Source organism: Leptopilina boulardi, unplaced genomic scaffold (assembly GCF_019393585.1).
Source record: "Leptopilina boulardi isolate dan_hultmark-lab unplaced genomic scaffold, ZJU_Lbou_2.1 LbouV2_399, whole genome shotgun sequence".
Taxonomy (NCBI): domain Eukaryota; kingdom Metazoa; phylum Arthropoda; class Insecta; order Hymenoptera; family Figitidae; genus Leptopilina; species Leptopilina boulardi.
Window position 1 is genome coordinate 1,922,706 of NW_026137972.1, and position 12,027 is coordinate 1,934,732.

Below are 12,027 nucleotides of genomic sequence, written 5' to 3' on the forward strand. Positions count from 1 at the left end.
CAATAAGGAAGCATTCACTGCTGAGGTGATCAAACCGGTTGGAAGCATGAGGAAGGTGCAGACCGTAAATCGACAGGTCACACTGGAGATCTGCGACCTGAATTGCCTTACCCAGGAAGAATAGGTCCAAAATGTGTTGGCGGAAGTACTCCAAAAGCGAGCAAGCAGGAAAGTGATGGTCTTAGGACCCAACCGACGAGGAATGAAGCTCGCAGTTGTAGTAACCGACCCAGAGGAGGCGGACAGGCTGGAGAAATTGGGACGCATAAGGATTGGCTTTATGAATTCAATAAAAAGAATGGTGATGGTTAGGTTCCACCAGCGCCTGACGTGCGGCCACGAACCAAATAACAATTTAGTACCTAAAGTCTGTATTAAACTGATACCTTTCGTTTTACAGTGTAGAAAGAGTTTGAAAGGCAGCGGACACATCGACTATGTGCTTCAAGTGCTGTGAAATCGATCATAAGTTTGCAAACTGCAGTAGAAGCCCAAGCTGTTTCTTATGTAGAGAAAAGTATATCCATAAGGCGATTATCAGCCATATCGTAGGTAGCGGAAAATACGTAGTCTTCAGGACTGACCTTTAGGAGTCTAAGAAAACTTTTGCACGAACGAAGAATAAATAGACCAGAAAGATCGCGGCGACTGTAGTATTAATTTAGTAAAATATAACCAATCGTTACGATGAAACGCGTTATTCTTGTAGAGCCTGATAATAAGAATCAAGACACTTTTTTAACATAAAAAAAACATTTATTCTATTACATAAATTTTACCAAACGGAACATATATTTTTTCCAATCATTGTAGAGTTATTATGACAATTAAAATCTTTTGCAAATTCAGGCATATTAGAAAATGATCCCAAAATTCTAAATTCTGCAGGACTGTACACGTCGTTGAGAATTTTATTTTTCAAATGTTCAGATCTATACTTGGTGCACCACATTTGAGCAGTACTAATCCAAAATAGTTGGAACTGCGAATAATTTAAATCGGACAACATAAATTCTGCTCCATGTCGTTTTATCCATTCCTGATAAGTTAAATATGCAATTTTTATTCCTCCATTATCAGCAATATTTTCCCTTTGCGTATTGAGGACATTTAACTGAAATCAAATTTTTAGAATCAATGTTCTTAATTTAAAACCAAAATCAATTAACTTACATTTAGGGAAAATTCTTTAACTTTATATATTTCGTATTGATGAATAAAACACTCGATATTTGAAAGATATTTTCTAGCCGTATCTTGTTGATTTTTTATATTCTTTTTCATATTATTATCAAAAAAGTGAGTAATTTCGTGAGCAATTAAGAAACCAATTGCACCGTAATTCATTGCCATTGGTCTATTTTTATTGTAAAAAGCTTCCTGGAGAATTCCGCCTGGTACAACTAAAAATTTAATTTCTCTCACTATTAACTCCATCAAATAATTTTTTGTGAAAATCTATTTTTTTTAAATAAACTTACGAACACTGTCAGTATTCAATTCATAATAAGTATCCACAATTACTGGACTAACGTTAAAATTCCAACTCGTAGTATTCACAGGTTTCTTCCACAGACCAAGTAAATAATTTTCATTAAATAATGTTAGGTTTAGCATTGATTCGACATGATCTCCATCTGTTATTTCTAGATTTTGATAGAACTCATCAATCTTCCTATCATCTAGGAGTTCATCAGTATAACCAATGAGAGCTCTAATTGACATTAATTTCTCCAATAAATTTTCTTTTGTTGTATCGTCTAACCAATTTAACTAAATAAAATTTTATAATGAAATGAATGAAAGAAACATAAATTTAGTATAATAGATAAATTTTGTTTTACTGTTCTTAAGATATTTCCAAATTCTTCTTTTATATTGTTGAATATTTCCTCTACATCATTTCGAGAATCTTTGTTAAAGTAATTCCTAACATAAATGGAGCCAATACTGTGTCCAAAATTGTCATTTGCAAGTAAAATACATTCCTTCCATCTGGGTTCCCTTTCCTTTTGTCCAGTTGTATAAGTTAGAAATTTCAATTCTCTCCCCCGGACATCATCATTTAGATAACTAATCATCTCTCTAACTACTTTCCACATAATAAAATTTGCCTGATCCCTTTTCGTAAAATTCACCATTACCTTTTCAAATTCACTAAAAAAATTCGGATCTTTTACCAGTACCTCATCATTTTCATCAGCTTCATTGTTTGGATTTAATAAATTGCTAAAATATTCTTTCCACGATATAAAGGAATAATTTATCTCAAGTTCCTTTATTGTTGTTAAATTATTGTAATCTCTTTCTTCTTCTGTCGACGAAATCTATAAATTATTAAATATTAGATTACCTATTAGATTTTTATTAATAAATAAAAATTAAAATAAACTTATACATTGACTAAATTCATTTCAAATAAAACTGATCTTTTTAATTCGTCTCTGGCTTTTGTTTCATCAGCTCCAAAAATAATTGCAATATCAACCATGTAATTGTAGTAAGCTTCAATTGTACTATCATTTAAACCTTGTTTGATATTTTCATGAGTCAGATCAAGAAATGGTTGATCGATCTAAAATCAATTAGATTATTTTTGAATATCAAAATTACGAATTGGAATTGTAGAATTAATTAATTATCAATTTACATATAAAATTCTTTTTGAACTATTTTTCAAATCAGAAATAACGCCTGAATCAAAAAAATTAACTACTGGAAGACTTTCTTTCTTGAATTTTGAAACTAATTGTTCCCAATTAAAATTGTCATCTTTCCAAGAATCTCCTTCCAAAACGGGCCATCCACCTAATTTGTTTAAAATATCAACAGCTGCTTGCAATCCCTTACTATTTATTGCAGCTATAACAATTTTAATATTTAAAGATTAAATTAGTTCAAATTGAATTAAATTTCAATTTAGATATTAAAGATTCTGACCAGTTAACGGATTATTATAAACTATCAAAGTTGATAGTCAGATTTACAGATTCAAAAATGATTTCAGTATATAACTCACTTTCATTTATGCAATTTCGATAAAATGTTTTGATCATTTTCACATGTCTTGCGTCGTTAGGTTTAAATTCCTCCTCGAGGGAATTTTTTAATTGCATTTGAATTTTATCTTCAACAAGACTATATGCATCAACATAAATTTTATCATCCGGAAGAATTGTAGTATTAAGAAATTTACCGCAAGCAAATTTGTAAAAATCTTCACACGGATCAATGCTGATATCCAAATTATCTTTTAAGTGGACAGTAAAATCAAATTTATTAACATTACTTTTCTTAAGATTAATAAAAAGTTATATTTTTATTCATTTCCCTACTAATTAATTAAAACTTACCAAATGCTGAATAATCATTTTGTGCAGTTGATGAAATTAAATCAAGGTTTATAATGAACAATATTATTAAACCTCGTTTTGTAGATTCCCATTTTTTCCACAAAGAACTTAAAACATGTAGAATAATTTTTTTTAAATTTTACTTTGAAAGATTTAACTATGGAAAAATTTTCTTTATAAAGAAATAAAAAATTTTGCTAAATCTTTAATTTAAATAAAGAAATTAATTTTTAGAATTGAATACTTTGGGAGTTGAAAAATTTTTTGACTAGAAATTAGTTTGGAATATATTTCCATAAAATAATTTTAAAAATGTACATACTTGTTCATCATTTTAATTCTTTAACAAAACAATTGATTTTGATATTAGAAAGTTTTACTATCTTGTGACGAGTTGATTTGGACGTTTACCAAATATGAAAGCGCTAATCTATATATTTATAGTTTAACCACTAACATATCTTAATATTATTTATTCAATTAAGATAACAATTGCCGAATCTACTTCAAGGAACTTAATTCTAATATTTTTTTACATGTTTACATTTATCACTAAGTGTATATATTAATTCTAAATATTTATTCAAATGTCACATATTCAAAAATCTTTTTTCTTCATTTGAAACTAAATAATAATATTAATGAATCGTTCAATTCATGTTTCATATATTAACTAAGGCGAGAGAGTGATAAAATGAATTATGTATTAATAATATTAATGATTTATTAAAAATTTATCACCTATGACATTATGATGTTTTCATTGAACCGTTAGTATAATTTTGTGCATTTAGAAATATTTTGCATGAGGGTTCCATGAAACTAGAATAAAAAAAATTTTGTTTCTTTTCATTTATACATTTCGGCAACAGATTTATGTCTTCGTCAGGGAATTTTTATTTATGTATATCTGTAATGAGAAGAACGTACAATATAACTGCGTAAAGTTTCTTTGCCAGTAAAAATAGTAGAAGATTAATAACGTTTTAACACTTTTCCAAAATCTACTTTTTTACAGCAAAAAACTACCACTATACAAGGTGAGTTTTAAACAACTTCAACCTAGAGGTTCTGAATTGAAGCAGAATGCAAGAAGTGATTAAAGCTGAGGCAAGAGGAAGCTGATTGGCTTCAGAGGATCGTAGATAGGAGATCACCAAGATGGTAAAGTCTTGCGAAGTCCAGAAGAATATCAACATGACTATTAAAGACGCGGACGGACTTAAGACTCTTCAGGATCTTGTCAGTGAGGCGAAGACAAAGCACACCATAGCTGATAATGAAGATAGCAACCTTGGTGCGCAGTCATAGAGGTGCTGAAACGAATAAGAAGCTCCTTCAGTCCGAAGAGGACTGATGCCGGGGCGAACAAGATGCACCTCTTGTCAAAATGATTGCAAAGGTGACGGTAGCACCGAATTCTAAGCAAACCAGTAAGAAGAAAGCGACGAGTGGATTTACAATGGTAATCCTAGTCGCAACGGAAACAACATATGCCGACGTATTGAGCAAACTTCGGAGAGAAGTGAATCCGGACGTCAGCCACACGCAGGTCGTGGGTGCAAGGCCTACAAGAAAGAGAGATCTCCTGATCAAAATCGGAGGAGACTCCAATAAGGAAGCATTCACGAAACCGAAGAGGACTGACGCCGAGACAAAGAAGAAGCAAGAGGAGGCACCACTTGTCAAACGATTGCAAAGGTGACGGTAACACCGAATCCTAAGCAAATCAGTAAGAAGAAAGTGGATCTATAATGGTGATCCGAGTCGCAACAGGAACAACGTATGCAGACGTACTGAGCAAACTTTGGAGGGAAGTGAATCCGAACATCAGTCACACGCAGGTCATGGGTGCAAGGCTACAAGAAAGGGAGATCTTCTGATCAAAATCGGAGGAGACCACAATGAGGAGGAATTCACTGTTGAGGTCACCAAAGCGGTTGGAAGCTTAGGGAACGTGCAGACCGTGGATCGACAGGTCAAACTGGAGATCCGCGACCTAGATTGCTTTACCCAGGAAGAAGAGGTCCAACAGGCGTTGAAGGAAGTGGTATAGAAGTCAGGAAGCAGGAAGGTAACAGTCCTAGGACCAAACCGACGAGGAATAAAGCTCGCAGTTGTAGTTACCGACCCAGACGAGGCGGACAGGCTGGAGAAATTGGGACGCATAAGGATTGGCTTTATGAGTTGTCCAATAAAAAGAACGGTGATTGTAGAGTTTGTAGCGGACAGATCGACTGCATGCTTCAAGTGCGGTGAATTTAATCATAAGTTTGCAAACTGCAGTAGAAGCCCAAGTTGCTTTTTATGTAGAGAAAATTATTGCGATAAGACCAAGAGTTATGCAGATTTTGCACTTCCCTCGTAAAAAAATATAAAAAAACTAATCAATAAAAGACCAAATTGTAATTGCATGAAGAAATTAAAGGTTACAATAAATATATTACATAATTATAATAAACCTTTTTATTATTAACCATTAACAATGAGTGAAATAATTATGAAAGTGAATATAATATAAAAAAAATCAGTAGAACACCAAATGATAATTGCATGATGAAATTAAAGGTTATAATAAATATATAATTAAAGTTATAATAAACATTTTTACTACCAGCTGTAAACAATGAAAAAATTAAAAATTAGTTATTATTAATATAAAAATGAATATCATAATTCAAAAATTGTTTTTTTAGAAGACCTAATACAAAAGAGTTCTATATATGATTATTAATATTTATTTATTCAGAACTATGTCACGGGGACGTAACACTGAATAAAATTTCTTTTATATTCTAAATTAATTTCGTTTATTAATAAAAAAATGTCATTCAAATATATCGTTCCTTTTCAAGCTCGAGTTTAATAAACTTTAAACTTTATACACTTAAACACGTGAAATACTTATTACAAAATTTTTGTTTTTCTATTTTGATATTGTCTACGCATAATCTTTCTCAAATATTTGATCAGTTGAATAATAATATGATAATCAAAGTTCGCAATATTTTATGTATGTCATTTTACATTTAAAAAATTTCATTTCTAAATTTTATTGTTTAAATAATTCTCATCATAATAAATTATTAAAAATTATTAAAATTATATTTTTGAATGATATTGACGCTAAGAGTTAAAAAAAAAATTTCATAATTTAAAAAAATTATGCCATTTTTCCACTAACTTTTTTTAATATAATATTAGGAAAATAAAATATTTTTAATGAATTTTTTAAAAACCAGATCCATACAACGCTTTAACGATACAAAATATTAACAAAATAAATAAACTTTATTTTTTTCTAAATATTTTATACTTAGTATAGATAAAAAACTGAAAAAGTGAAGTTATTATTTTTTTTATCAGATTTAAAAATAGAATTATAATTACAAAGTAGATATGTGAAATTGTTACAAAAAGCTATACTTCAAAAACCTATATATATTATTATTATTTATTTATCACAAAAAAATATAACTATTAAAAATAAAAAATATAATATTTAATGTTAAAAACTTTAAACTAACAAATTTAAAATAGATAAAATTAAAAAATAAAAGTATTGTGTAATTAAGCGAGTAATTATGTCAAGAGTATAAAAAGGCATAGAACAATTCTTCTTTACAATATATTCTTTAAATTTCCAAGTTATAATTTTTAAAAGTCAATCATGAAAGTTTTATCAACTTGTTTGGTAGCAGCAGTTTTAGTTATTTGCTGGGCTACATTTGGAGAGGCTGCGGGAGGAGCATGTAAGTCAGAAATAGAGTTTTAAAAATTTTAATTGAAAGAAAATTAAAAATTATTTTTGTTATTATTTTATTAGCTATACATAAGATGGGGGAAACAGGTGGAGCAGCAATACACAAACATTAGCGTGTAAGTATTTACATTAAAAATATTTTTAAGTTTGAAATAAAAATTTACCAAATTTGTTTTTATTAAAATTACCCTGGCGGATTAGGAATTACTTACTAATTAAAGTTTAATTTAACATAATTCATCAAATCAACTAAATATTAACTAATTTTGTATCATTTTTTCAACATAAATAAAAAATTATTTTTCTGTTTTTAAAATTAATTTTTCTCTGTTATAACACACTAATGCCATTTTTACAATAATTATTTATATTTAAAAAAAATTAAAGTTATAAAAAATTGCAACTAAACTGTTAATTTGTAATAAAAAATTTTGTTTAAAATTTATATTTAATACTTAATGCGAATAAATTTTTCATTTTAGGTAAAGATCTGTCGCCTTATTAAAAATGGAACTTAAGTTCCATAAAGAGGACACAATTTCTTCAATAGTTAATTGTGTATAAATATTTAAATGAATAAAAAAATTTAATTGAATTCATTATTTATTTTATCGTTTAAAAATATTCCCAAAACATAGATATGGATTTGGTCGAAAAACAACTTTTTAGGCACATGTTATGAGTCTAAAACAATGCACACGGAGAAAAAAGAATTGTTGTGGTTACTAAAAATTAAGTCCACACAACAATTCCAGATTGTCAATATAGAAGCAACAGTTCTATTTGTTTTTGGAACAAGAAAAAATTGTTAAAATGGGATTGTTATTAAAACTATTCGGATTGTTCTGTGAACAAACAGAATTGTTTGATGAACAAAGAAAATTGTTATGGAACAGTTGAAATAACATAACTAAATTGTTAAATCGGCAATACAAATTGTTGTATTAACAAAGCTTTGATCTGTCTAATACAATTTGTTCAGTTTCTTCGCCTTCTAAAATAATAGATATCAGATTTCCGTAGGTCACATCACCAATTTCATTTGCATTAAAATCTGTGGAACATGCAGCTTCTGAATCAAATTCTTTGACCTGAAAGCAAAAAATTATTTTTAGTTAAAATTTGTTGTTAAATAATATTTAATACCCAGTTGAAAATTCCGACTTCGTTTACGACGTCGTATTCTAAGTAGTTTGCGACGTAGTAAACGACGTAGTAAACGACGTAGTAAACGACGTAGAAAACGACATAGTAAACGACGTCGTAAATGAAAGCGGAATTTGGGATAGCAAACTACGTCGTTTACGATGTCGTTTACTACGTCGTTTACGATGTTGCAAAAATTATTTTAATATTATTTATTTAGTAATTTAGTAAGTCCAATATCCAATATTAAAAATTTTAATAATAATTTAAAAAATCAATAATTTAAAAAAAAATTTATTTTTATTATTTTTTAATAGTTATTATTATTATTTTATTTTTAAAATTTAAATTAAAATAAAAAAAATGGTCATCAAAATATTAGTGAAACCATTTCTTCCAAAAAAGAATTTGTCTCAAATCCAATAAAGGAGAGACATCGGGCAGAAAAAAATTTCGACAAAAAAAAATTTTTCGATCACTGCTTATATACCAATCTAATGGCACCTCAACTGCGAGAAACAGTTATGATGTTCGCCCTCCCTGTGGCGTTGAGCGAACTTAAGTCCAGAGCTGAGCCATCAGCGCAGCGCGGAAACATTTGAAAAATTTGATTTTATTAGATATTTTATTTTATTTTAAATATGACAAATAATTAACTTAATAAATAATTAATGTCATAAATAATTATTAATAACATAATGTCATACTTAATAATTCGTTAATTAATTATTTTTAACGAAAATTTGACAAAAAAAAAATTTGTTGGCCAAAAAAAATATTACCATTAAAAAATAATTTTTTTGTTAAATTTTCGTAGTAAAAAAAATTTTTTTAAGACAATTATTTGTGACCTAAAAAAATATCACGATGAGAATATAATTAACAAAAAAAATTACTTGTAGCACAGAAAAAATTTCACCATGAGAAAATAATTTTTTTAAAATTTTATTTGTAAAAAATTTATTGGTAGCTCAAAAAAAAATATCACGATGAGAAAATAATTTTTTGTCAAATTTTCTCTGTAAATAAATTAATTAATTAAATAACGTACCGTAAAACGGGGTTATTTCGCTCATTGCGGGTAAATTCGCTCACCCACTTTTATGCTTTATTTCAGCTTTAAAATAAAGTTTAATACCTTTATTAGCAGGTAAAAATGTTAAATTTGTTAATAGAAATACTAAATTTTAGTTTTTAATCAAATTTAAAGCAAAAAAATGGGTGAGCGACTTTACCCGCACTGAGCGAAATAACCCTGTTTTACGGTAATTATTAGTTACTTAATTTTTTACTACGAAAATGTAACAAAAAAATATTTGTAGCACAAAAATAATATCAAGATGAGAATTTTAATTATTTTTAAATTTTCTCTTTAAAAAAAACTATTAAAAAATAATAAAAATAAATTTTTTTTTAAATTATTGATTTTTTAAATTATTATTAAAATTTTTAATATTGGATATTGGACTTACTAAATTACTAAATAAATAATATTAAAATAATTTTTGCAACATCGTAAACGACGTAGTAAACGACATCGTAAACGACGTAGTTTGCTATCCCAAATTCCGCTTTCATTTACGACGTCGTTTACTATGTCGTTTTCTACGTCGTTTACTACGTCGTTTACTACGTCGTTTACTACGTCGTTTACTACGTCGTTTACTACGTCGTTTACTACGTCGTTTACTACGTCGTTTACTACGTCGTTTACTACGTCGTTTACTACGTCGTTTACTACGTCGTTTACTACGTCGCAAACTACTTAGAATACGACGTCGTAAACGAAGTCGGAATTTTCAACTGGGTATACATTTTGTATTTTTTAAGATGAGATTATGTTCAATAGTAACCGAGTATAACTTACCGATAAACAACGAAATAGTCTCTTCATCTATTCACTATAGTTACAATAGATTTCTCACTTTAACCGGATTTATTATTTATTTTATTTCATTATTTAACAGCACTTTGTCATTTAAAAAAAACTAATAATAAAAGCAAAAGTGGCACATGTGCCAGAAGCAAACGACGCGATGATCTGCACGCCAGTTTGAGAGAATTCAAGAGAATTTTATTGTTCCACGTGACATGGAACAATAAACCTGTCAGCTAAACAAATCCGGATTGTTCCATCAGCAATCGACAAAGAGTTTGCTTCTGCAACTGTACGGAATTGCAAACTGAACAAAACTTGTAGTGTTTATTTTCTATTACAATATTCTAGGATTCTTTTATAAAAGCTTATAGGTCAAAAATTTAATATTCGAAACAAAAAAATCAATTTTATTTAAAATTAATTATAATAAATCTTATATATTTTTTTTTATCACTCCACAAAAATAATATCATTTATAATCAATTTTATCTCACAATTAATAATTTGAATATTTATACATTACTTAAATTTCTCACTTCACTTGGCCGCAAGAGTCAATAATATTCTAATGAAAAAAGAAATCTTTTGACAACAGAAAAGAGTCACAACTTAAATAATCTTTCAGTAGTTAATCTAAAATAATTAACAGTCAAAAAATCAGTATAATACACAGAATATATCAAACATAAAATAAAACATCACACACAAATACATATATAAAAAAATGTGAGGTCGTTGACTTATCTTTGAGAGATATTTATATATATATATCCCTTTTTCGGTGATTAACAATAATTAGTAATTTCTGGAGATATGAAACTCGTATGCTACATCAATCCTTAAATACAGCGTCAAATACTTGACTGGAAGCACAAATTGCTGCAATGCAATCGTTTGTCACGATAGATAATTCTCCTTCAAATATTTCATTTATTTTCTTTTTTCTCCTTTTCAATTTTTTATCACCCAATATTCAAAACTAAAATTAACATTTTCCTTATCATTATAAATGAAACAAAATAGCATCAAACCATACAACTATTCATTCAATTTAATAATATCAACTTACCCCGCGAACGGGTGTTATATGTTCTCTTCAACGACCCACGTCGAATTAATCTCACAAATTCTCATCATACTCAATCCAATCGTCGACAATCCCCGACATTTTGGAAAAACTTCCCCTCCCAAAACTCATACTTTACACCATATATACTTATGCCCCTTACAAACTGACAACAAAATACGTGTCCGATTTTCGATATGATAAAAATTTTTTTCTTTAGGGACGAAAAAGTACCAATTTTTTGGTCGAAAAATCGATTTTTAGTTTTAAAAGCTCACCAATTGAACAAAAATGAATATTTTCAAAATCGGCCACGTATTGCTGTAGCTATTCTAATGTAAATTAAGAAAACAAAATTTATGTTGTTCTAGACTAACTTTTGCAACTTGTGTGCTGCGTGCAGTGGAGCTTCTCCAATAAAAACCATCTTCGAAAAACAGCCGTAACTCCGCTATTTTGTAACTTTTTTAAATAAAAAAAATATTTTTACAAACATAAAAATATGCCTAACAATATCTTTTAATTTAATTATCTTCCTATTTCTCCTTCTACGAAAAAAATAGCAAAAAAAACGTTAAATTTCAGCCTCCCACAGTGTTTTAATCCCTTAAGAATTAATAAACTATATCGAAACAAGTTTGAATAGAATAATGATGAAAAATAATATACATTCCATATAAAACCTCAATTCATATTTTCCTGAAATTAAAATTTATACAATTATTTGCATATATGTATATGACATACTTGATATGTGAATTAATATTAGGCATATATGCTCTTGAGGTATTACGAAAGTTTACCATTCACCGGAATAGGT

The 12,027-nt window shown here is 28.5% G+C and overlaps 1 protein-coding gene and 1 long non-coding RNA gene across 3 annotated transcripts; one reads left to right on the forward strand and one right to left on the reverse strand.

Annotated features, from left to right (window-relative positions):
• Positions 1–616: 616 nt before the first annotated feature.
• Positions 617–3,856, reverse strand: LOC127288925 (neprilysin-2-like). 2 transcript variants are annotated; one of them, XM_051316634.1, is made up of 9 exons: positions 3,676–3,856; positions 3,354–3,460; positions 3,020–3,250; positions 2,651–2,862; positions 2,399–2,575; positions 1,845–2,327; positions 1,482–1,773; positions 1,174–1,403; positions 617–1,114 (listed from the first exon to the last, which is right to left on the reverse strand). In XM_051316634.1, exons 1-9 carry the CDS (start codon positions 3,684–3,686, stop codon positions 776–778), a joined length of 2,082 nt encoding a protein of 693 aa, XP_051172591.1. In that variant the 5' UTR covers positions 3,687–3,856; the 3' UTR covers positions 617–775. The 2 variants fall into 2 exon arrangements, with proteins under 2 accessions (XP_051172591.1, XP_051172592.1); XM_051316635.1 differs by lacking the exon at positions 617–1,114 and having other exon boundaries at positions 1,233–1,403; positions 1,486–1,773.
• A 3,081-nt stretch (positions 3,857–6,937) lies between these two features.
• LOC127289050 (uncharacterized) lies at positions 6,938–7,711 on the forward strand. Its single transcript, XR_007844120.1, has 3 exons — positions 6,938–7,105; positions 7,180–7,232; positions 7,599–7,711. It is a non-coding gene; the product is annotated as an uncharacterized LOC127289050 (long non-coding RNA).
• The last annotated feature ends 4,316 nt before the right edge of the window (positions 7,712–12,027 follow it).

Excerpts from the sequence above, each read along its gene's own strand:
- LOC127288925 (XM_051316634.1), bottom strand. Across the intron at positions 2,576-2,650 it reads GTTCAAAAAGAATTTTATAT|ATCGATCAACCATTTCTTGA; the intron begins GTAAATTGATAA and ends AATTGATTTTAG. Across the intron at positions 1,774-1,844 it reads TTGGAAATATCTTAAGAACA|TTAAATTGGTTAGACGATAC; the intron begins GTAAAACAAAAT and ends AATTTTATTTAG.